The sequence below is a fragment of the Rhinatrema bivittatum genome, chromosome 5, assembly GCF_901001135.1.
Source record: "Rhinatrema bivittatum chromosome 5, aRhiBiv1.1, whole genome shotgun sequence".
NCBI lineage: Eukaryota > Metazoa > Chordata > Amphibia > Gymnophiona > Rhinatrematidae > Rhinatrema > Rhinatrema bivittatum.
The window spans coordinates 363,643,341-363,669,957 of NC_042619.1; the positions used below are offsets into that span (position 1 = coordinate 363,643,341).

Sequence of the window (26,617 nt, forward strand, 5' to 3'; positions counted from 1 at the left end):
GAGAGGTCGAGAGCCGGCCCAGGAGCAGACGGGAGAATGGTCCGAAGCCAATCCAGGAGTAACAATGGAGAAGGGTCCAAAGTCAGTCCAGGTCAATACCAGAAAATCACCACCACCGGTCCGAAGGTCAGGAGCCAAAGAGTCAATCCAACATGGAGAAGAGGCAGAGCGGGACGGAGAGTGGATCCAGGAGCATGGAACACAGGAACTGAGCACAGCCTCGATACCAAGGCAAGGTCTGAGTGTTAGACCTTGCCTTAAATACAGCAACCAGGGGGCGGAGTCCCAGGAGGAGCCATGACAGGAAATTTAAATATCTTCTTCAGCCGTGCGCGTGGCTCTTAGCAGAGACAGAGGGGGAGGAGCCAGCCTGGCCGAGAGAAACCATGCGGCTGGGCTTGGCAGTGGCAGCAGCCCTGAGGAAAGCAGAAAGAAAGCTGCCTGCCACAGCAGGAGCCTCCGACAAGCCCGACGCTCCGGGTGAGCAATCATTGCCACGGCTGTCGGCCCGACCCGGGTCGCAACCCACCGCGGCCGGCGGCCATGACACCTGGCCCCAGTCACGGGCTGCTGCGGCCAGCAGTCCTAATAGCAATACCCTGTAACTCAGGATATGTGAAGCAATAACGCTGAAGAACGGTAGTGGCCCGTGGCACAGGGTACACCGTGGAGACTTCAGCAATGTTGGTATCATAGCAAACTGAAGAAGGTACTCACACAAGGAAGTCCCAGGGGAGAGACCCAAGAAGCGGGTCAGATGAAGTCCAAGGCAGGAAGGCCCTCCGAGGAGCGGATAGCCAAGACGCGGAAGGGTCCCTGTAGAGCGGTTACCCAGAGGGTACAAAGCCACGAGGAGAAACTGGAGAGGAGATCCAAGCGTGGAGTGGATTTAATAACGAGAGAACTCTTTGCTAACTCGTCTTAGCAGTGGGCTGTTCAGCTTAAGTACACAGGCAGGTTGACGTCTTCGGCAGGGGACGCCCCCGAGGTTCCCGCCATGACGTATCCAAAAGGAAGCCCTGCGTGTGCGCATAAGTGATTCCAGAATTAAGATGGCGATCGGCAGCACCCACGCCATCCCGGGGATGCCGGGGAGGTTGGCGTTGGTTGGCGGAGGCTGCCATTCTTCCAATGATTGATGGTGCAGTGAAAAAGAAGGTGAGCATGAGAGGTTGCAGCCACCTGCAACCGACGGGCGCAACATAACCCCCCCTTCTTAGGGCCCCTTCCCAGGTGTTTTGGCTTCCTGGGGTGAGCCAGGTGAAATTGTCTGATCAGCTCCTTGTCCCGGATGTTACCTGCAGGCTCTCAGCTATTTTCCTCTGGTCCGAATCCTTCCCAGGATATAAGGTACTCCCAGCGTCTTCCATGTTTCCGCACATCTAGGATGTCATCCACCAGGTCCCAATGTAGTTCCGAGGACAAAGTTTTAAACTCAGTAACATAATCAGTCAAAGGTTTCGGACAGTGTTGTAAGTGCAGGAGAGCAGATCCAGTGACCCTCTTGCGGACGGGATCATCGAACATAGTACGAAAGACGGGATTCCTCGGGCTCAAGTTCTTGAGTATTGGATCATTTCATTCTCAGAGGGGTAAAGCCCAGGCCAGGGCTTTTCCATCTAGAAGAGAAAGTATATACGTAGTTTTGGAGACTACGTCTGGCAAGTAAGTAGGTTGAAACGAAAAGTGCATACTGCACTGGTTTAGAAAGCCCCTACATAACAGGGGGTGACCTGTAAAGCGTTTAGGTGCTGGCAAGGGCACGGAGAGACGTTCAGGCGTCATCTGTGGAGCAGAAATGGCCTTCTCAGGCGTTCCTGTGAAATTCAGCCAGGAGTTCAGCTGATTAAAGGCGTTAGCCAGATTCTCTAATGTCCTATGTTGTTCGGCAAGATGTTGGGCCACGCCAGGGATGGCCTGAAGGGCTGAGACCTGAGCCTGGTCCATGGAGTTAGCAATCTGTTATGGTTTATAGGAAATTGTGAATCCCGGGCCGAGATGAGATGTCTCCACCCACAGGGAGGAGCCCCGAGAGCCTCACCGTCAGTGGGCATGGTCTCAGTGACGTAGGACACAGCTGTGAGAGAACTTTATTAGAGAGAGAAAGATAAAGCATAAACCGAGGAGAGGGAAATGCAATAACACAGTTCTTGAGCACAATGATATGCCAAGGGTGGTACTGTAGATGAGAATGTCCGGTAGTGGCTCGCAGCACGGGGTATGTCAAGGATGACTGTACTGTAGGTGACGAGGTAGATGAGGTCTTGAGATACAGGAACCAAGCAGAGGATCTTGAGTAGTTGCAGCAATACCCTGTAACTCAGGATATGTGAAGCGATAACGCTGAAGAACAATAGTGGCATGGGGTACACCGTGGAGACTTCAGCAATGTTGGTATCGTAGGAAACTGAAGAAGGTACTTACACAAGGAAGTCCCAGGGGAGAGACCTGAGAAGCGTGTCAGATGAAGTCCAAGGCAGGAAGGCTCTCCGAGGAGCAGATAGCGTAGACGAGGAAGGGCCCCTGTAGAGCAGTTACCCAGAGCGTCCAATGCCACGAGGAAAAACTGGAACAGGAATTTGTTGCCAGAGGATGTGGTTACTGCAGTTAGTGTAGCTGTGTTTAAAAAAAGATTGGATAAGTTCTTGTAGGAGAAGTCCATTACCTGCTATTAATTAAGTTGACTTAGAAAATAGCCACTGCTATTATTAGCAGCGGTAACATGAGATAGACTTAGTTTTTGGGTACTTGCCAGGTTCTTATGGCCTGGATTGGCCACTGTTGGAAACAGGATGCTGGGCTTGATGGACCCTTGGTCTGACCCAGTATGGCATGTACTTATGTTCTTATCCTCCAGCAACAAATTCCACAGCTCGAATCTGTGCTGAGTGAAAAAAATATCTTCTTTGATTTACTTTAAATCTGCTGCCTTTTAGTTTCTTAGAGTGTCCCCTAGTGTTAGTACTCTCTGAATAGATAAATAACTGGTCCACCCCACTCAGGATTTTATAAATCTCTTATCATATCCCTTTCTCAGTTGTCTTTTTTTTCCAGGTGAAGAGCCCTTCCTTGTTCAGTTTCTCCATAAGGAACCATAAGGAACCATAAGGAAGCCATGCCATCCCCTTTATCATTTTTGTTGCCTTTCTCTGCACCTTTTTCAGTTCTGTGCTCCTTTCTTCTACAATCTAGTTGAAAAGCTGCTCTCTCGCCTTTTTAAATGTTAGTGCCAACAACTGGTTTCTACCCTGGTTAAAATGTAGCGCATCACATTGGAATAGGTGCCTCATTGCTCAGTTCCTGACAAACTTGAAACACTATTTCCTGTTTCCCTGTACGTACCAGGATCAGTCCAGACTGCTGGGTTGTGCCTCCCCTCCAGCAGATGGAGTCAGAAAAAAGCTGAAAGGCACCCCCTAGATATACCGGTGTGCCTCCTGCGATCCCTCAGTATTTTCTCTGACTCTAGCAGATTGAGAGGCATAACCTGCGGTCCTGATCTCTCGGTTTTCTACATTACTTACAGGTTTTGTTTGTTGGAATTAACCCTGACTAGATCAAGTAGTTTGTTCTTCCTTCCTTGTCTGTCTAGTTTAAAAAAAAAAAAATTGATTTTGGATTAAGGGAAGCTGGTCTTGTTTGTGGGGGTATTTGCGCAGCAAGGTAGCAATCTTGCGGGCAGGCTTGTAGGGCACTGCCCTCTAACTAGTTACCCAGAGCTAGGATAGTCCCAGGGGATAGGGGGAGAGCTTACCTTGGGCCGGTCACCCTCCCCCCACAGTGCACATCTTCCAGAGGATTCCTCTGAAGGGGGCTTGTACTCAGATTTAATTAATCTTTAAAAAAAAAAAACCAAACCAAACACTTGGCATTATCGAAAGAGACTTGTGCTCTGCGGCCGCGTGAGTCCTGCTGGGGGCAGGCAGTGAGCCTTTTCATTTCAGCCCCAGCCTGCCATCGATCGGTCCCGGGACTCCGGAGGGGGTGGCTGGTTCACCCGACGCGATTCTGCAACTGTGTAGTGCTTACCTTTTTGGCGCGCTTTTTGTGGCAGCTTCTCTCCCCGCGTCACCATGCCGCGTTCTTCGGCCTCCACAGCTGGTGGGGGGGGCGGGGGCGCGACTCTCCCGAGAGGGTCTCTGCTCCCGATGCCTTCCCGGGGGCGAGGGACCCTCTCGGGGGCCGAGCGCTGCCCGCAGGTCTTCTTCCCCTGCTTCTTCGGCGCGGCCCCGGAGGGTTGCTGGATCAAGGTCGGCAGCCCCGCCTCCCATAGAGGAGGAGGCAGCGGCCATTTTGAACACGTTGAAATCAATAGGTACAGCGTCGGAGGAGGAGGCTTCCCCTCCTTCCTCCCCGCTGGCGCTTAGCCCGCAGAGCACAACTGGGTTTGAGGTTCCTTGACCCCCCCCTTCCTCCCAACCCGCGAAAAAAAAAAAAAAAAGAACTGGTAAGGGCATTTTCCTCTACGTTTGTACCTTTAAGGCACAAGCCCTTTTTGGAGGCAGAGGCAGATTGGGAGGCAGCTGGACCCTCTCCCCCGAAGATTCCCAGGTCGGTACCGGAGCTGGGGGGAGAGGGGGCCCCCCTAGGATTCCCAGGTCCGTACCAGAGCTGGGGGGAAAGGGGGCTCGAAGTCCTCACACGCAGGGGGCTGCGGCAGTTCCGGAGGTACCGGATCCCTACAGTCAGGGGGCTGTAGAAGGGGCTGATCCCCAGGTCCTTCCTTTATTGGGAAGGATGAATTGAATTTTTTTTAATACAGCATGTTTTGAAGAGGGGACCCCTGTGAACTTTTCCCTTTCACCCCAAGTTGCTGCAGATTGCATATAAGGAATGGGACATTTCTTAAGCCTCTTTGCGGGCAGGGCTATGGATAAGCTGTACCCATTGCCGCCTGAGTCCTTGGACCTTCTCAAAATTCGTGGATTTGGCGGTCACGGCCGTAATAAAGCATACTACCATCCCCGTGACAGGGGGGATAGCTTTGAAAGGTCTCCAAGTCCGAAAGTTGGAGGTCTTATTGTAACGTATCTTTGAGGTGCCGGCCCTAGGTGTCCAGGCGGCGGCCTGTAGTAGCCTCATACCGCGGGCCACGCTTCGCTGGATTCAGCAGATGCTTACAGTCCAGGATCTTCCGCCGGATGAGGCGGAGCAGGCCAATTGCAGGAAGGCTGCGGTGGCCTACACGGCGGATGCCTTATATGATCTTCTCCGGACTTCAGCTCGTACTATGTCTTCTGCTGTAGCCATCAGGCGGTAGCTGTGGCTCTGTCGATGGGCGGCAGATCCTTCCTCTAAGTCCCGTCTGGGTTCCTTTCCCTTCTGGGGAAAGTTGTGATTTGGGGACGAGCTGGATCAACTCATCAAAATCTTGGGGGACAACAAGGTGTATCAGCTACCTGAAGACAAGCCCCAGCAGTCTCGATCCTTCGGGAATTCCAGGGGTCGATCTCATAGCCAGCGCCGGTTCTGCCTGGGGAGGGTTGGGGCCTTTCCCCAGAGACAGCAGCGAGCGGGATCCTCTCGGGATCCTCTCAGGATCCCCCTACCAAGGCTACTCAATGAAGGCGTGCAGACCCATTCCTCGCTTCCGTGAATCGGGGGTCGGTTGTACCTATTTTGGGAGGAATGGGTCAAGATAACCTCGGACCTATGGGTCCTCGACGTGGGAAGTCAAGGTTACGTGTTGGATTTTACTTGTCCGCTCCGGGATCCTTTCCTGGTGTTCCCCTGCGGCCCTCCGGAAAGGAGGGTAGCTGTGGCACAAACCTTGAACCGATTACGGGCGCTAGGGGCGGTGGTCCCAGTCCTGCCAGCCGAGCGTCGCACTGGCCTGTATTCGATTGGCCTGTATTCGATTTTCTTCATAGTTCCAAAGAAGGAAGGCGCGTTACAGGCCGATTTTGGAGTTAAAACAGATCAACAAGGCCTTACGGGTTCCCCGTTTTTGTATGGAAACGCTGCGGTCTGTCATTGCGGCCATCCACAAGGCAGAACTTTGCCTTCTTTGGATCTAACCGAAGCGTATCTCCATATTGGCATCCAGGAATGCCACCAGAGGCTCCTGAGGTTCATGGGGCTGGGTTTTGAGCCCTTCCATTCGGGTTAGCGACTGCCCCCAAGGGTTTCACCAAGGTTCTGGTGGTTGTCGCGGCTTTTCTACGCCGTCAAGGGATACTGGTTCATCCCTATCTCGACGATTGGCTCATCCGAGCAAAATCGGAAGTGTGGTGCAAGCAAGCGGTTCGGTTAGTGGTAGAGCAGCTTTAGTCACTAGGTTGGGTAGTCAACTTCGTGAAGAGCCAGTTGAAATCAACTCAGCACTTGGAGTTTCTCGGAGCCCGATTCGATGCTGCGCTGGGCAAAGTTTCCCTGCCCCATCAGCGGCTGGTCGATCTAATGGCGCAAGTTCAATCTCTGTTGGATCTGCAGCTGCCTACGGCCTGGGTTTATTTACAGGTCATTGGTCATATGATGTCTACTCTGGAGATGGTACCATGGGCCTTGGCGCATATGCGGCTTTTCCAAACAGCGCTGTTTTCTCGCTGGGACACTAAGTCCATTGCTGGAGCCGGCCCGGTCCAGCCTCGCGAGGTGGCTGATCCCGGACCATCTTTTGAAGGGGGTGGACTTGGAACCTCCACTTTGGATAGTCGGGACAACGGATGCCAGTCTGTTCGGCAGGAGGGGCTGGGTGTCACTCCCGAGCGGTGCAGGGGAAGTGGTCTCCTCACCAGACCTCCTGGTCCATCAACCGTCTGGAGACCAGGGCGGTCCGTCTGGCCTTGCGTCATCTTCTTCCGATGATTCACGGTCAAGCGGTGCGAGTTCTGTCGGACAACACGACTACTGTTGCATATATAAACCGACAGGGAGGCACGAAGAGTCGTCCGGTGACGGCCGAAGCGTCATTGTTAATGGCCTGGGCGGGACACTATTTATCCCGTATCGCGGCCACCCATGTTGCAGGAGTGGACAACCTTCAGGTGGATTATCTCAGTCGACAGCAACTAGACCTGGGAGAGTGGGAGATGTCGGCCGAGGCGCTGTATCTCATAACTCAGCGATGGGGAACTCCGCACTTGGATTTGATGGTGACTCATTTAAATGCCAAGGCGGTGCGTTTCTTCAGCCGAAGACGAGAGCACGGATTATGTGTTTCCTCCGTGGCCTTTAGTGGGAAAGCTGTTGAGGCGCAGAGTCCCATTGCGGTCCGGTGATTCTCGTGGCGCCAGAGTGGACACGACGCCCGTGGCTCGCGGATCTCGTCACTCTAGCGGTGGACGGGCGGTTGCATCCAGGTCATCTCCCAAATCTACCTCACCAGGGTCCGGTGTTTTTCGATCAAGCTTTTGTGTAGCGGCTTTTGTGTAGCGGCTTGGCTTATGCGAGGCGACAGTCGCGGAAGAAAGGTTATTCGGAAGCGGTGATATCTACCCTCCTTCGGACGCGCAGATCCTCCACCATCTTGATTTATGCGAGGATAGGTAAGGTTTTTGACTCAGGGTGTCGTGACTTACATATTGCGCCACGGCAGGCTTCAGTGGGCCATATCCTTACCTCCTTTTCAAGATGGTTTGAAAAAGGGATTGGCCTACAGTTCTCGTGTTCAAGTGGCGGCTCTAGGCTGCCTGAGGGGCAAGGTTAAAGGATGTGGCTTGGTTTTTTTGCGTGGAGTTCGGAATTTGCGTCTGCCGGTGAGAAGCCCTTGCCCTTCCTGGAACTTGAACTTGGTGCTCCGGGGTCTCTGTTCGGCCCCTTTTGAGAAGGTTAAAAGGGCTACCTTGAAGGATTGACGCTCAAGACGGTGTTTCTAGTGGCCATTTCGTCGGCGCGTCGTGTCTTGGGGTTTCAGGCTCTTTCATGCAGGGAACCGTTCATGCGTATTTCTCAGTCTGGAGTGTCCTTGCGTACCGTACCTTCATTTTTGCCTAAGGTGGGGTCAGCCTTTTCACGTTAATCAGACAGTGGATTTGCCCTCCTTTTCCGAGGAGTTACAGTCCTAGCAAGGTCGAGACTTGAGGCGGTTGGATGTCCGTCGGGTTCTCCTGCGATATTTGGAGGTAACTAATGAGTTTCAACCGTCGGATCACCGGTTTCTGTTGTGGCATGGGCCCAAGAAGGGTCTTCCGGTCTCCAGGACAACTATCGCACGCTGGTCGAAGGCCACAATCACGTCCACTTCCATTGGTTGCGGTAAGTCTGTCCCTGATGGGCTTAAAGCTCACTCTCTGAGATCTAAGGCGACTTTCTGGTCTGATAGCCAGTTCGTGTCTAGCCAGGAGATTTGCAGGGAAGGCCACATGGAAGTCCTTGCATACGTTTGCTTGCTAGGATGTTCGTGGTCCGCCAGAGAGTCCTTTGGAAGCGCGGTCATTCGAGCGGGATTCTCGGGGTCCCACCCCATTTAAGGCGGCTCAGGTACATCCCAGCAGTCTGGACTGATCCTGGTACGTACAGGGAAAGGAAAATTAGTTTCTTACCTGATAATTTTCGTTCCTGTAGTACCAAGGATCAGTCCAGACGCCCGCCCAAGCCTTTTTCAGGAGAGTCCGCTCATACCTTGTTCTGTGTCTGCTTACTTTATTCACAGTGTTTTACATTGCCATGTTGGATAATAAGTATGAATGCATCTTATACGGTAAGTTGTTCTAAGTTTCGTCTCTGGTTCGAGGCATCCATTCTGTTTAGACACATAGGGATTTGTGTGTTTTATGTCCTTCGGGGCACTGTTTCTACTTGATCTGGTCAGTGGTTGGGTTGAATTGGTTACTTATTCAGCAGAGATATTTAATTATTTCCTTCTGCTTTGATATCAATTATACTGAGGGATCGCAGGAGGCACACCGGTATATCTAGGGGGTGCCTTTCAGCTTTTCTCTGACTCCATCTGCTGGAGGGGAGGCACAACCCAGCAGTCTGGACTGATCCTTGGTACTACAGGAACGAAAATTATCAGGTAAGAAACTAATTTTCCTATCATCGCCTCATCCGCACATTGAGACTTCAGAGCTCAGCGGTTCTATCCCCACTGTGGAACAGGAAGTAGTAATGAGAATGCTAGCCTGGAGGTTCTGGCTTTCAATTCAAATTCCAGAGTTTAAGTGGGCATTGAGTGAAAAAGAATTTTCTCCGATTAGTTTTAAATGTGCCACATGCTAACTTCATGGAGTGCCCCCTAGTCTTTCTTTTATCCGAAAGAGTAAATAACTGATCCACATTAACCTGTTCTAGACCTCTCGTGATTTTAAACACCTCTATCATATACCCCCTCAGCCGTTTCTTCTCCAAGCTGAAAAGTCCTAACCTCTTTAGTCTTTCCTCATAGGGGAGCTGTTCCATTCCCGTTATCATTTTGGTCGCCCTTCTCTGTACCTTCTCCATGTGGTCAAGACATCTAGCATAGCTGGATTTAAAAGGGGTTGGTAAAAGTTCTTTGTGGAAAAGTCCACAAACTATTATTACCCTGGTAGACTTGAGGAAAGCCACTGCTTAACGCTAGGAGTGAGCTACAAGGAATTGTTTTGACTCCTTGGGATCCGCCATAAGAACATAAGCCCAGTATCATGTTGCCAACAGTGGCCAATCCAAATCACAAGTACCTGGCAAGTACCTAAACATTAGATAAATCACAAGCTACTATTGTTTAGTAATGACAATCATAGCAGTTTATGGATCTATCCTCTACGAACTTATCCAAACCTTTTTAAAACCCAGTTACACTGACTGCTGTAACCACATCCTCTGGCAATGAATTCCAGAGTGTGCTGAGTGAAAAAGAATTTTCTTCGGGTATTTGTGACCCAGATTGGCCACTGTCAGAGACAGGATGCTGGGCTTGATGGATTTTTTTTTATCTGACTCAGCATGGCACCACTTATGAATTTTGACCATTAATAGCTTCATTGCTGTAGGACTAGTGGGCTCCCCTGTCTCCTCTGCCTTCCTGAAGGAAAGATTTGTGATAACACCCCATTAACTTTTATCTGACCCATACATTCGGATTGCGCTTAATAGTTTTTGGCATGCTGCTCAATAACTGGGCCATTTTCTGTCATCTCCACGTGACCCTCCCTTCAGTCTTGCACATGCAGTAACATAAAATGTGGCTTTTGGATCAGTGCTGACTATGGGTATCTAAAACACACATGGTAGTGGCGCATTTAGAATCTCTACCCCGTTTGAACGCCAGGCCAGAATCTGCTGCTGCTTGACTAATTTACGATCTTCCAAAGGGAGTTTTTCTCCGTTTTAGAGCATGTTTTTGTTTTATGGTGGCTAAAATGTTATGGTCATTAAATTTGTATGACACTTAGGGCTTCTTGTGTAAGCAGGTTATGCATAAATAAATAAAATGAATACAATGTTTCACATGGCATGTTTTCCATCTCTACAGTTTTGGTACATTACCTTTTTTCCAGAGTGTTTTAGTATTTAAAATTTCTAATTAATTTGAAAGGAGAGGGAGCAGCAGGGTTAGGCAGCCATCCTATATGGTGACCCTTCATTATCCCCATAAATCCATAGCGGAACTAGAAAACGTGCAGAGGAGGGTGACAAAAATGATAAAGGGGATGGAACATCTTTTCTATGATGAGAGGCTATGTAGGCTAGGGCTCTTCAGCCTGGAAACGAGATGGCTGAGAGGGAACATAATTCAAGTTTATAAAATCATGAGTGGGATAGAAGAAGTAAATAAAGAATGGTTATTTACCCTTTCAAATAATAGTAAAACATGGGTGCAGTCCATGAAACTAGCAACCAGTAGATTGAAAACAAACTGTAGGAGGCCGCAAAAGACTTCTGATCTTGGAGTCTGCCTTACCCTCCCAGTTCATCCTGCTGCTTTGCCTCTCCTCCCCCCGGCGGAGTGACTTCATCTCTGGGCTTGACAGCATTGAAAAGGAGGTGCCGGTCCGCCGAAGCTGCATGCCTAAGAAGCGCACTCCTACAGCACAGGGGCCTCCAGTTGTATACCCTGACTTTATTGCTCCATCCCTACTGCATTTTTCTCTTATCTTTCTAACATGGTGAAGAGACAGCTGCTTCCCACCCTTCCGGTCAACAGACTATTCCACAGATGTTGTCAGGGTCATTAGGGCAAGTTTTCTCAGGACTCCTTGTTTCTCATAATGCAAATGCAGCAGTGAGTAATCAGCTTGAGGTAGAAATGCCTTTAAATCCTGAGTATCCCTCCTCTAGCCACCTGACTTATGCCTAGCAGGGGAAACTTTCCTTCCAGGCTCTAGTCCTGAGCATCAACACTCAGAACCAGGCAAGGCAGAACATCCAGATAGACAGAGTGGGGCCATGCTGGGTGAGTCTTGTTTGCAGAGGCCTGCAAATATAGGCCTCGAGGAAGTTTGGCAAGCAATAGTTTTCTTAGAAAAAGATTATAGTAAAAAGCTAAATGATTTCTTCTCATCAGTGGATTCTATCAAACGCCAAGTATCTGCTCAACAATCTTTTGGAGAGATGTCAGGAAAGATTGACAACTCTGGACTCTCATGAACTGGCTGGTGGCTCAACCAGTTTAAAATTGCTTGTGTCTCTGTTCCTATGTGAAACAAAATCTCGAGACATGGGAGAATCATTCTAGATTACTTAATCTATGTTTATTAAATTCTCCCCATAATCTCCCAATTAGCCCCCGCCGGGCACAGTTCATGAGCATATGCCCTCTTTTTCTAAAATATATTACCTATTAAATGCTAGATTGAATGATGCTTCTTCAATTCCTGAAGACTTTAACATATTTCCCTGAGCAGTCTAATGAAGTAATCAGTGATCACACTACTCTTGAACTGTTGTGCATCCGAGGCCGATAAAAATGTAATTATGAAGTTGGTGTTTCCTAAAATGGGTGCTTTATTTATGGGGTATAAAATACATATTTTTCCTAACGTTTCAACACAGACGCAGAGTAGATCTTTTCTACAATATAGAGACACTGTTTTAAGTTTGGGGGGTGAATTTTTTCAATGCTACCCAGCTAAGGGGGTTATTTTCCAAGCCACAAGAGGCCCTTATCGCGGCGGTAAGATTTAAATTAGGGGGAGGGTAGTAGTCGGGGCGGAGTTAGGGAGGGAATTATGGAAATCGGCAGCAGCACCACTGCCGGCAATAATGTTTCGAAAATTATTGCTGGCAGTAGCACGGGGATTAGCACCACCTTTTACGGCGACGTTATGCCCGTGATAGCCTGCAGCCGGCCGCACCACAGCAGGCGAAACCGCACCACCGGGGTGCGGCTGGCTGCAGGCTATCGCCCGACCAACCCTTGCTTCACTCCCTCGCCCCCCTGTAGCGCAGGGTTCATCATTCCGCACGTAATGATGAACCCTGGCCTGAGTGACTCATAAAAATAGACAGTAATAGATATTTACTTTTTGAGCCCAGTCAATTGAAGTCTTTATTAGATGGCAGGTTGACTTCAAATCCTGCATCTGCCCCAGGGCCTATTTGAATTGCAGTTAGACGTAGCATCAGCTTAAATGTCAGGGGTTTCCTAAATTTCTTTGTTTGCCTTCTGCTATTGTTCTGTGAATCTTTCCAAAGCCCCTTGTGCTTTTAAGATAGGGCATTGTTTGTTTTCCTATTCCTAGGAAAAAGTTTTCCCTGTGTATTGTAATTTCTTTAGTTTGTCCTACTTTCTGTACAAGATTAATGCTTGTGTTTATATTTAAAAGCAATAAATAACAAGTAAAACAAACAAACCCATAGAAAGTACTTTTTTTACTGAGTGCACGATCAAGTTGGCTAATCTGTTGTCCGAGGACGAGATTAAGGCGACTAGCATAGTAGGATTTAATAGGTCTGGACAAGTTCCTCGAGGAAAAGTCCATTACACATTATTAGTCAGGTAGACTAAAGAAAGCTATTGTTGTCCCTGGGAGCGATTAACAGGAATTAGATCTACTTTATGGGATCTGCCAGGTACTTGCAACTTGGATTGGCTGCTGTCAGAGACAGGATGCTGGGCTCGATGGACCTTGGTCTGACCGTGAATAACAGTTCTTATGTTCTTATAAACTATGCAACGATCATATCAAACACTGTTACAGATTCATTGCTGTTTGTTAGATTCTCCACCAAATGTGTGTAGGGTTACCAGGCATCAAGTCATTTTGACACAATCCTATAAAAAAGCACTCTTTAACACCAATTTATAAGGTCTTAGGAACTGTCAGAGAACGCTGTGGTCGGCATCATCTTTTGTTCTGTATGTGAGGGCAGATATAACAACTCAACTTCACTTCTTCTTGCTGATGTGTTCTTAAATTTACAAGAAGTATCTGCATATGCTCTTTGGGACAGATTTTCTTGCAGGTCTTATTTGTACTTTTCCTGAGTTAGGTTGAAGAAAGCAAATAACTGAATGTCTTTATCCTCTGGTTACTGTGTATAATGTTTTTTCTTGTCCTACAGGGCTAGATGCAGGTCAGGTGGGCTTAGCACTGTCCTATGCCATCACTCTCATGGGGACTTTCCAGTGGGGAGTTAGACAAAGCGCCGAAGTTGAAAATCTGGTAAAAATATATACGTTTCATCTTTTCAGCCCTTTTGCTACTTAGAAACATGAAAGCAATTGTAGTTTAAAAATGTTAGGATTGTGATTTATTTTTTGCTCTATATCTAGTATACACTTTAAACCAGGGGTCAGGAACCTTTTTGGCTGAGAGAGCCATAAACGCCACATATTTTAAAATGTAATTCCATGAGAGCCATACAATATGTTTAAAACTAAATACAAGTAAATGTGTGCATTTTATGTAAGATCACACTTTTAAAGTACAATAAGTCTCTGAAAATATTACACCAGGCCTTAAGACACCAATACATCTCCTATTAGGAAAACGGACCAAGTCAGGCTGCTATAGAGTCCTACACAGAAACTACACGCCAGCAGAAAACCTCACCTGAATCACGTGCTGTCCCTCACCTAACATAGAATAAAGAGACCAAAACGCATAACAAGAAGCATGCAGACAAAAACTGAATTGGAAACTGCAACAAGCCAGAGTCTCTGTATGCAGTGTAACAAAGGAAAAAAGAAACATCACACATCCTTATAAAACAAATCAAGAAATATAAAATCATCAGCAGTAAAACTGTACTAACAAAAAGAACATATTTCGAAACAGCTGATGAGTGGAATATCCAATAATTAAAAACTCATATAAAACATTTCCAGATACCAACAAAATATTTCAAAATAGCAGACACAAAGATCCAGTAATGAAAAATAATAAGGATACAAAAATTTTTTTGCTCTGCATACCTGGGAAAGTTTGATATCCAGGTGTCCTGAGATTGTTCTGAATTAGCAGGAGGTGGAGTGGTTTGCTTGGAACTTTCTCCTCTCTCAGTCACATACCAGCGCTCTCTCTCACACTGGCTCTCAATGACACACCTATACACACATGCTCTCAGTCACTCACATATACAAATGTTTTTTCTCTCTCACTTATATAGGCTCTTAATTACACATTTACACACATGCTGTCTATCTTTTCACGCTTACACACACACAGGCTTTCAATCACATAAATACATGCTGTCTTTTTCTCTCACACACAGACTCTCATTCACATGCTTACAAACATGTCCTCTCTTTCTCTCATTTACACACAGGCTCTCAATCACATACTCACATGCTCCCTCACCTAAATCAGCTCTCAATCACACACAGACACACATGGTCTCTCTCTCTCATTTAAACACAGGCTCTCAATCACATACTCACATGCTCCCTCACCTAAATCAGCTCTCAATCACACAGACACACATGGTCTCTCTCTCTCATTTAAACACAGGCTCTCAATCACATACTCACATGCTCCATCACCTAAACCAGCTGTCAATCAGACACAGACACACATGATCTCTCTCTTACTTATACACACAGGCTCTTAATCATACATACACATGATCTCTCTCACACACAAAGGATCTCAATCATACACACATACTCTTTCAAACAAACAGGTTTTCAATTACAAACTTACACATACAGGTTCCCAATGGTAAACTTACATTCATGCTCTCTCTCACACAGGCAGGATCTCAATCACAGACATACTCTCTTTCACATATACAGGCTCTCAATCATTCACATACATGCAATCTCTCACTCACACACACAGGATCTCAAACACACATGCTTGCTCGCTCATTCACTCTCTCTCTCCCCCCCCCCCCGGGAACTCGCGGCAGCAGCAGCCACCTCCCAACGCTAACCTCCTTCATTTTCAGCCCTCGCGGAGGCGAAGGCGGAGTCCCATCGGCCGCGGTTGAAGATTTTCATTTTCCTCCGAGCCGCGCTGCAGTCTTCTTCCCGTCGGACACTAGCGTGCCTGCGCGGGTCTTCCCGCGCAGGCACCCGATGCTCTCCACTTCCTCTTCCGGGCCGCGGGAAGAAGAGAGCACCGGGTGCTCTCTTCTTCCCGCGGCCCGGAAGAGGAAGTGGAGAGCATCGGGTGCCTGCGCGGGAAGACCCGCGCAGGCACCCGATGACTCCAGCGCTGGCACCCGGCTGACACCCGATGACTCCCGCGCAGGCACCCGGATGACTCCAGTCGGCGTGCTCTCTTCTCCTCCCCCCCCGCGGCCCGGAAGAGGAAGTGGTGAGCATCGGGTGACTGCGCGGAAGAAGAGACCACGCTAGTGTGGTCTCTTCTTCCCGCGCAGGCACCCGATGCTCTCCACTTCCTCTTCCGGGCCGCGGGGGGGGGAGGAGAAGAGAGCACGCCGGTGCCGCTGACTCCAGCTGTCCTGCCGCGTTCCGCCCGGGCTGACAGCATTTTAAGCCCGGGCGGCGGAGGACCGGGGAGCAGCTGGGTCAGCGGGGAACCGCGAAGTATGGCGACACTTGTCTGCGAGCCAGATGCAGCCCTCAAAAGAGCCATATCTGGCTCGCGAGCCATGGGTTCTTGACCCCTGCTTTAAACTGAAGCCCCATTTATTTACAGTTAGTGAGGATTAGTACAGTACAGTTCTTTTAGACAAGGTTGACATATTTATGAGTCATGCCACCTATGTTCATGAGAAGTCAGACAAAAATAGTGTCCTGCCATTTACTCTGACCAGGATACATACAAATTGATATTCAGAAAGTCTCGTACGGCTGACTTTTAAGTTAGTCAGACAGATCGCCAAGATTTGGGATTTTTGGCCGCTCACCAGTGAAATTTTATGTGGATAAGTCATTATCCAGCTAAAATGTATCTAGATAAAGAGAGGGGGGAGGGGAGGAAACATTTAAGGGGTGTGCCTAATGCCCATACTCACCAGTAGCCAAATAAACTTAAAGGCAGATTTTAAATGCCCAGCATGCGTAAATTCCGGCCTTTATGCACGTAGCCAGGCCTTACACGCACCGGGCGAATCTTCCAAGAGGCCCAGCCACACGCGTAAAGGCGCCCACATGTTATAAAATCAGCACCTTACAAAATCTACCCATTAGCTGAGTAAGTCTGGTTGGAGAAAATGCCGTCCTAAATATAGCTGGATCACTTTATCCAGGCAAAGTTATCTAAGTATTTTCCATGGCAGGCTTACCTGGCTTGGTCACGCTGAATATCCCATCTAAAGTTACCTGGATAACCTTTATTTGGCTATTTTTAGTTTGGCAGATTACTGAATATTGGCCCCCAAAGTATCCACACACATTTAGAAAAGTAGAAATAATTTGAATAAGACATGTCAAGCTTTTAAAACTATTGTGCCACATTAGATTTGTTTGCACCTTTTCAACATCTGCATGTGTGGTTACTGAAAGACTAGTTGTTTTTGTATGGCACCTCACCCAGGGCACATCATGATAAAAATGAATGAAAATGCAAGCATATATTTTTGCAGTACAGTGTTAAGCTAGTAACAGAGGAGTTACATGGAAGGATATGCAAGTTTGAAAAAAATGGCATTTTAGTTTAGATAGTAAGAGAGTGTAGCAAAATATTGGATGTTAGATATCAGTTTATTCCACATAGTTGGTACAGGAAGAAAGATGGTATAGAAAAGGTGTAACCAGGGCAGCAGTGATCCCTTCCAGCCCTGCCACCCACTCCCACAAGTAATGTCACTATAGAACTCATAAAAGCACATCAACATGCCAGTGAAGTGGAAGATGTAGCTGCAGCTGTTTATGAGATACCTAACCAGAGAGTCTGATATGGGTGCTCAAGCTGATTGACAGAGAGACTCCTCCCCCCCCCCCGGGGAAGCACCCTCCAGGTCTGCACAACTGCCGCTCCATAGCATCGAAGACCCATCTCAATATACCAGGGCCTTATTCTTCCAATGGAGGCAGCCCGCCACACACATCAAAGCTGCTGACCACCATTAGCTATGAGTGATGACCAAACCAAGCAGACTTGCTGGGCCCAATTAATGCTACCCTTCAAGCCACTCTGAGTATTGCCATCAAAATGTACAAACCCAATTATCGCCCTTCTTTCTATGTGAGCTATTCAGGCCCTTTCCCCAATCATCACCCCCACCCTCTTTGGGCTGAAGCCATATGCCCATATCAGCCGAAGCAGCCAAATGCATTTCCCCCTTTCAAAACTCCTAACTTCTGCATTCCCCTTGAGGGTGGACATCTCTCGATGCTCTCCTGATCACAAGACATGGGGCATTCCAGGACACCGGCTGCCCATACTTTCTTTGTACAGAACGTGGGACTTGTTTAGGTAGTGTGTGTTCTTAATTGCACAATAATCTGACTTGAGGAAGACTGTGATTCATTAGCAGCACAGAAATATTTAATCTGATGTGGATGTTTATCAGAGGTAAAACACTGTGACTGTAGCAAGGAGCTATAGGGCCTTGTTGACTTATTGCTCTTTGCTAAATGGTTGCATGAAAGTTTTCAAAATAATTTTTACTAATTTCCAGAGTCACCTCTTGTTGTTTGGTTTGCTCAGAATAATAACATAGCATGTACCTCTTTGATTAAGCCTTTTGGATGTATGTTAATGACTACTACTGCTTATTGTAGCATTATTAGACGTATGCCACACTATACACGTACACATAAGACAGAGTCCCTTCTCCATAGAGCTTAAAATTCAAGACAGACAGAGTAAATAAGAGACTTAGGCAGTTGCACCTATTTTAGAAAATTGTTAAAAACAACAGGGATGTGACCTGGAGACTCGGGGTTAAAATTATTTTAATTTTAAAAGCTGGATTTGAATAAGTCCAGAAAGCATGATGCACCAACTCAGCAAGTCTGTTCCAGGCGTATGGAGCAGTACAGAGGATAGCATGGAGTCTGGAGTTGGTGATAGAGAAGGGAGTTGTGACTTGCCCAAGGTCACGAGGAGGGTATGGGGAGAGATAAGGGAGGAGAGGTAATGAGCTACAGAATGAATGCACTTATAGGTAAGAGAAGCTTGAACTCTATGCGGGAATGGCTAGGGAGTCAATGTAGTGACTTGAGAAGAGAGGTTATGAGTAGCAACATTGGTAGAGAAGATAAGTCATGCTGCTGAATCTTTAATAGTTTGTAGTGGAGAGAGATGATTCAGTAGGAGACCTGTGAGGAGCAGGTTGCTTAAGTGTAAGTGGGAGGTGATGAGAGCGTGGCAGAGTGTTTTGGGTAGTGTATTCAGAAATGAATGGATGGATTTTGGTGACATGTTTATTTCAGTGTTTTGAATATGTGAAGTGAGAAGGTTGAAGATAACCCTAAGGTTATAAGCTGAGAGGATGGCATTGTTATCCACAGAAATAGAAAAATGGGGCAGGAGGAAGTGGATTTGAGGGTAAAGATAAGTTTTGTCTTGATCATGTTCAGTTTAAGGTGGTGGTAGGACACCCAAGCAGCAATGTCAGACAATCAGGCTGAGATTTGGGAGTGAGTTTCTGGTGCAGAGAAGTAGATCTGGGAGTCATCAGCAGAAAAATGGTATTGAAATCCATGGGAGGAAATCAGAGCATGGAGAGAACAGAGATAGAAGAAAAGAGGTCCCAACATGGAGCCCTGAGGCACACTGATTGATAGAGGGATATCGATGGAGGAGGATCCATGAGGTCATACGCTAAAAGTGCAACAGGAAAAGTAGGAAGAAAACCAAGACAGACCAGATTCCCAAAAACCAAGTGAGGACAGAGTATTAAGGAGTAGGTGATGATCAACAGTGTTGAAAGCAGCAGATAGGTCTAGGAGGATAAGGATTGAGTAAAGGCCCTTGGATTTGTCCAGGAATAGGTCACTGGAGACTTTGGCAAGGGCTGTTTCTGTGGAATATAGAGGGCAAAAGACAGATTGATGAAAGTAAGTGAAGTAGTAGAGGTGAATGACATGTTTGAGTAGTTTGGATGCAATAGGGAAGAGGGAGATGGGACAATGGTTGGCAGGGAAGGTAGAGTCCAGTGACAGTTTTTTGAGTGGTGGTATAATCACAGCTTGTTGAAAGGCAGCAGGAACATTTGTAGTAGAAAGTGATAGATGGAGGGGATGAAAGCAGGGGAGACAGAGCTGAGGAGCTGGGTGGAAATGGGTTCAGAGGAACAAGTGGTGAGTTTGGAGGAGAGAAGATACATGGCTTCCTGTGTAGTTTCCTATCTTAATTGCAGGAGAGTGTGAACATGTAAAATTAGTGATCATAAGGTATGTAAACCTCTTTGTATCTTTGTTGAAAAGCCTTATATCAAATCTTAATAAATTTAAACATGTATATTCTGCTTTAAGAGGAGATAGTTAAGTTAGTGTGGGATTGAATGCAGATCGTACTACAAAAAAAAGTTCCTTGCCATAAAACCTGAAAAAACAAGAAACTACTTACTTTAACTTTAAAATTAAAATATAAAAAGACACATCTACTTTTAACAAGTCCTATTTAATAAGAGATAATTAGCAAGTGTTTCTTTATATATTGGACAAGGAAAGTAAAGAACTGGTTCTGTATGAGTGGCCCTGGGTATGTAGAATTCACATTTCTTACTCAGACCAGTTTTTGTTATTGCTCTCCCATGTTTATTCCTTTTCTAACTCTGAACCTTGGTTTTTTTGTAAGCTCATATAGCTACTACCATTGTGCCAAACTTTGATTCCCCCTACCGGTAACTTTGCTGACCTAGTCTTTTAAAATTTCTGTTTTGGATATAACTTTTCGGCATTTTTTTTTTGGGGGGGGGTGAAAATATTTTCCAGATGATTTCAGCAGAGAGAGTTTTGGAGTATACACAGCTTGAAAAAGAAGCTGACTGGGAATCGCAGAAACGCCCACCAGCAGACTGGCCACATCAGGGGATGATAGCGTTTGAAAATGTCAACTTCACCTACAGCTTGGATGGACCACTGGTATTAAAGCACTTGACTGCTCTCATCCGGCCAAAAGAAAAGGTAGTTTTGTGCACTTTGAAAAATTTGAAAGATTTGTAAGATTTAAATGGAACTATTAGTATACATGTATTTCAGCTTGTTGTTATGTCATCCAATATTAAACCTGGTCGGTATTGCATAATTCCAAATTAGAAAAGAACTATTGTGCTATACCACAAAACTTAAAATTACTTAAAAGAAAACCAGTCAAGTATTTGTGTTTGGATGAAACGTTTATAAAACTAAGGAATGTTCAAACATGCTAACTTTGGAGACTGCTAAAATCCCTTCTGCGGGCAATAGCTGAAGATTTATATGGGTAGAAGAGTGCAAAGCATGATAACTGGACCTATATCTATTGCATTTAATTTACATACTATTGGAGGAATCATCAAAATCAGTATGAAGATGTTAAACTGCCAGAGTAAAAAAAAATAAAGGCGTTAAGTGTGTGCTAGGCCACACAGAGTCAAAGAAGATGTTAATTGCTAAGAATTAAGAAACTGATACAAGTCTGTATTTAGCCTTTTTCAACATGTTTTATGCCAGGGACCTGCTGACTGACTTCCTAAAGTAACATGGACTGGGCTGGCTTGTAGAATTGAAGGAGACTCCTGAAGAGTCCTCTGCTATGGCGGAAGATCATGGGGGGTCCCTCCATGGCTAAAGTGCAAAAGCGAATACACCTTCAGGAGTCTCCTCCACCTTCAGGAGTCCCTCCCCTCCCTCCCCAATCTCAGCCTAGCTGCCCCCTACTATTTTATTTACAAAAACAACCGATAAGGGCTGTATAACATAGTCTGGGTAAAACAAATAAGCATGGGTGTAGCTTGCTTATTGCGGCGGCTACTACCCCTAACTAATCAAGCTAGATATTTCACTTGGATGCAGCTCCATCACTGCTCTCTACATTAAAGGTGGGGGTGGAAGGGAAATAGAACCAAGAGCTAAGAGAAACAGATAAGTATGAGAGAAAAAATGTGTGAAGCTTGCTGGGCAGACTGGATGGGCCATTTGTTCTTCTTCTGCCGTCATTTCTATGTTTCTATGTTTCTATGTAAGAATTATGATAAAGGAGCTGTGCTTTTACAACCAGAGCAGAGGAGGTAAAAAAAAAAATCAGGTCTCCTAATTCCAGAGGATAACATAGCCAAGCACTGCAAATACTTTGACTGGTGGCAATGGGAGGGAGGAGGAAGAAGCTGTCCCTTTAAGATTTTTTTTTGGCTATTTAAAGAGCTAGACTAGGGCAGTCCCTGGGGCTCAGCTGAGCCTGATATTCATGGGTTCCCTGTACGTACCTGGATCAGTCCAGACTCCTGGGTTTTGCCTTCCCTCCAGCAGATAGAGACAGAGAAGTTTTAATGGACTCCGTCCTATACCCCTGAGGTACCACCTAGAGTCTGTCAGTATTTCTCCGTCTCCAGCAGATGGTGGAGGTGCAAAACCTTTAGTCTGGGTTTAGTGTTAGGTTTTTAGTTGGTTGGTATTTGTTCCTTAGGGAATCTTGAAAAAAAAAAAGAGGAAGGACTAGGATTTAGTAAAAAAAAAAGAAAAAGAGAGAGAAAATATCACTTTAAGCCTCCCAGGGGATTGCTAGGTCCTGGTGGGACCATCCTCCCTCGTAACAGAGGCTCTGGAGCAGAGGGTTGGGCGCCCTGTAACTGCCTGCGGCTGACGGTTCGTCTTTTCAACAGGGTCTCGGCCACCAATCTTCTTGGAATCAGTCCTTTCGAGGGCCGCGGCCTGCCAGAGATGGAGCCCCACAATCTCATGGGGGTCCCAAGTCAGCGCAGTGAAGCGAGGTTGGTCCATTCTTCTGTCCCAAGAATAGGGGGGAGGTAATCTCTTTTTCTAGAAGAGTGGACCAACTTAACCTCAGATCAGTGGGTCCTCAGTATAGTAGTACATGGTTACGCGTTAGATTTTGCTCTGCTGATCCATGAGTGGTACGTGGTTTCCCCATGCGGGTACCACCAAAAATGCCAGGCGGTACAGGACACTCTGCAGCGGTTACAGGACCTAGGCGCCATAGTTCTGATACCCGCAGGAGAGCTCAGGCGAGGGCACTACTCCATCTACTTCATGGTGCCCAAGAAGGTGGGCAGCTTCCGTCCCATCCTAGACTTAAAAAGAGTCAATCGGACTCTAAAGGTGCCTCGTTTTCGGATGGAAAGTCTTCGCTCGGTAATAGCAGCTGTACACAAAGGGGAATTCCTAGCATCTCTGGATCTGACAGAAGGTTACAGGCACATTCAGGCACCAGTCCTCGAAAATACTCCAAACTCTGACGTAGGCTATGGAGGTAGAAGTTTTTCGGGACTGCAAAAGCGTAGTAATCACCTCCTCCGAGTAACCCTTATTTCTCAATCTTTCAAAAGCCTTACAGCTAGACAAAAGCGATCTACCTCCGTGAAATAAACAGGCCCTTGTTGCAGTAGACTTGGGGACGGATGAAATCTCAGCAGGCCGTCTACTGCCAGATTGAGAAGGTCCGCAAACCACGGGCGCCTCAGCCACTCTGGCGCGACGAGTATCACCTTACCCGAATGAGCCTCGATGCAGCGTAGAACCTTGCCGACCAACGACCATGGGGGAAAGACATACAGCAGAATGACCTTTGGCCAGGGAAGTACCAGAGTGTCTACACCTTGCGGTCCTGGCTCCCTTCGACGACTGAAAAATCGAGGAACTTTGGCATTGCGATACGTTGCCATCAGGTCCATCACGGGCCTGAACCACTGGCTGCACAGGAGACTGAAAACCTCGTCGGAGAGTTCCCACGCTCCGGATGCAACTGGTGGCAGCTGAGAAAATTGGCCTGCACATTGTCCACTCCGGCAATGTGAGAGGCTGTTATCCTGTACAGGTGCCGTTCCACCCAGCTGATTAAAAGGTGAGCCTCCATCACCACCGGATAACTCCTGGTTCTGCCCTGACGACTGATGTAAGCCACCATCATCACATTGTCGGAGAGCATCCTCACTGATCTCCCATCTACTAAGGGAAGGAGGGCCTCTAGCGCCAACCGAACCGCTCTGATCTCCAACCGATTGTTCGACCAAGAAGACTTCAACCTCGTCCACTGACCTTGCACTGCCGTTCCTCGACAAACCGCTCCCCACCTGGAGAGGCTGGCATCGGTGGTTTCCACTATCCAGGAAGGAATTTCCAAATCCACACTCCGTCGTAAATTGTTTGGACACAGCCACCAAAGAAGACTGGACGTGCCAAATCCGTCAGTGGGAGAAGAAGATGAAACTGTTCAGAGAGCGGATTCCACTGGGAGAGCAAGGCTGACTGAAGATGCTGCATATGCGCAAAGGCCCAAGGCACCAGTTTGAGAGTGGAAGCCATAACCAAGGACCTGCAAATAATCCCAGACCATGGACAAGGCATGGATCGCAAGGACTCCACCTGAGTGAGAAGCTTGGACAATCTTTCCTCTGTAAGAGGAGCAATGGACAGCCCATGCCAAGATGGTACCGGCCGTCCATTGCTCTTACCTTGTGACAGGGGCCAACCAATGGCACAGGTAGCCCCTGTGACATAGTAAGGGCAAAGGGCCATTGGCACCATTTTGATTACTGGCAGCTGAAGGCCCAAATGCAGGAGATCGCTCCCGGACCTCCTTTGGACCACCAGGGACTTTTGGCAAGTCGTTGGCAAGTCTTGGGTGGGTCAGGAGGGTGGTGGGGGGGGGGGGGGTTTGTAGTTAGTTTTTTTTTTATATTCGCTCCATAAGATGCACAGACATTTTCCCCTCACTTTTGGGGGGGGGAAAAAGTGCATCTTATGGAGCGAAAAATATGGTAATAGTTTCTGTTCTGACACTGTCAAAGCTAACATTGGCACCCTATTCGGCTAATTTGACACAGCACCTAAAACACCCCTTACTTATTCAGCTAGACTTTAGCCAGATAAATGCCCTTAATATTCAAAAGTTGGCATTTAGCTGGAGTTAGCTGGCTAAATGCTTTTGAATATTGGCCTCTTGTAATTGAAGAGTTCAACTAATGAAATTACATCTTTTGGATTAAAAAATATAATTTAAAGAATATATTACGTCCTTGTGTGTTCCAGCTTCTCCAACATTGTCTCTCTAGTCTCATGTAGTTGCTGTTTGCTGCCTCTTATAACTCAGACAAAGTGACAGCACACCCATTAGTTTATCCAATTAACAAGACACAATTTGGTATAATACCACACACTTTTATGTAGATAGATATTTTTCTTCTTATCCTAATGTCCACAAGGGAATAGCTATTTTAATCGTATTGTTAAGATTAGTTGGTGTTAAAGCGGTTTAGTGGACTCTTAGGCCGGCCTGACAGAGAAGATGGAAATAGTCTCCGGACTAGCGGAACAGGCCAGGAGGCAGATACTGGATGGATTGAAGAGAAGGATCTTCACCCTGGAAGCCCGCGCTCCCCCGGGAGGAGCCTGTAGGAGCCGGGCCGCTGGGACTTAGGCGAGAGGAGAATCCGATGAGAAGATCCGAGGTCAAGGCAGGCAAGTCTGGAACAGGACCAAGGCTGGCACCGAAGGCGGACACGAACCAGGACTGGAACTGAAGAAGGCAACTGGAACAAGAACCGGGATCAAGACTGGAACTGAAGCAGGCAACTGGAACAGGAACCAGGATCAAGGCTGGAACTGAAGAAGGCAACTGGAACAATTACAAGCAGGAACTCCAGAGGCACACTGTAACGATTAGCAAACTTGTTGCAAGGCAGTAAACTGAGGCAGAAACTAGCCTTAAGTATTTGCTGGCATCTGACTTCAGAAAGGGAGGCAGGGCATCTGACATCAGAAAGGGAAGCGGGGCGCCCAAGGCAGGAAATGCCCTTTAACTCCTGGCCTTTCGCGCGCGCGCAACCCAGGGAGGAGGGGCTTTAACTCCTGGCCTTTCGCGCTCACCGAGGGAGGAGGGGCTAATTCAGCGAGCCGACGGCGTCTCCCTCGTGGAGACGCCTCCGAAGATGTATCCCACCGGCCCGCCAGCACCACGCGGCAGCCGCCCGGAATCGAGACCGGAACCCAGTGCCCACCGCGGCGCCCCCCGAACCGGAGCCCGACACAGAAGGTAAGGTCCCAGTCGCGGCACTCGCGACTGGGACCGCAACAAGTTGGTGTGTGGGCCCTGGGCCGAGATGAGAGATGGTACAGCCCATAGGGAGGAGCCCCGTGAGCCTCACCGTCGGGAGGCAAGGTCTCAGTGACGTCAGACACAGTATCAGTCTAGAGTCTTTATTAAAGTGAAAGAGTGACACAACCCGTGGAGCGGGGGGTGTCAGAGAGAAGGTCTTACAGACCCAGAGACACAGGGTCCGTGGATAGAGTAGATGATGATCCGCAGAGCGAGGTACACAGATGATGTCTTCAGTAATGATGGTAGTGGCCCGCGGAGCGGGGGTACACTGAAGAAGGTCCTCAGCTGAATCGGTAGTGGGCCACAGAGCGGGGTACACCAATGAGGTCCTTAGTAGAGATGTTAATGGTCCGCGAAGCGGAGTACACCGGAGATGGTCCTCAATAATGATGATAGCGGTCCACAGAGCAGGGCACGCTGATGAAGTCCTTAATAAAGATGGTAGTGGTCCGCGGAGTAGGGTACTCATGGTGAAGGTCCACAGTAGAGATGATACTGATCCGCAGAGCAAGAAGCACCGATGAAGTCCTCACTAAGGATGGTAGTGGTCCGCAAAGCTGGGTACACCAGAGGAATCCTCGGTAGAACAGGAAGTAGTCCGCGGAGCGGGGTACTCACAGAAAGAGTATTAAAGGTTCCAGGTAAGCCCTGGGGAACGGAGCAGACAGAAGTCCCAGGCAATAGGCCCTCTGAGGAGAGGATAGCCAAGACGAGGAGAGGGCCCCCAAGGAGTGGGTACCCAAGACGTCTATGCCTAGAAGCAGTAGGCAGGGCCAGCAGGCTTAAATGTCCTGGAGAGAAGATGTCATCCGGAGGGACGCCCCCAAGGTTCCTGCCATGACAGCTTTAAGACTGGCCAATGCACGTGCGCACGCGCCTAAGGATATCTGACAGCAAGATGGTGATCGGTGGCATCCATGCCGCCCCGGGAGGCCTAGGAGTGGTAGGCAGGCCGTCGACAGCTGGCGGAGGCTGCCAGTCTACCCCACGGAGTCAAGAAAGTAAAGAAAGAGGTGAGCAAGAGTAGTTGCAGCCTTCTGCAACTGACAGGCGTAACACGTATGCCTGAGATAGCAGATGTTTGATAAGAATTTACCAAAAAGAAAAAGCAACTGAATGCCGCCATGGTGTGG

At 47.7% G+C, this 26,617-nt stretch overlaps 1 protein-coding gene across 1 annotated transcript in view; it reads left to right on the top strand.

Moving 5' to 3' along the window:
• The window catches only part of ABCC4 (ATP binding cassette subfamily C member 4), a 1,099,276-nt gene that overhangs the window by 867,748 nt on the left and 204,911 nt on the right, over positions 1-26,617 (top strand). The window contains exons 24-25 of the mRNA XM_029604735.1: positions 13,429-13,529; positions 20,162-20,353. Coding sequence (XP_029460595.1) covers positions 13,429-13,529; positions 20,162-20,353 — 293 coding nt within the window. The remainder of the gene's footprint in view (positions 1-13,428; positions 13,530-20,161; positions 20,354-26,617) is intronic.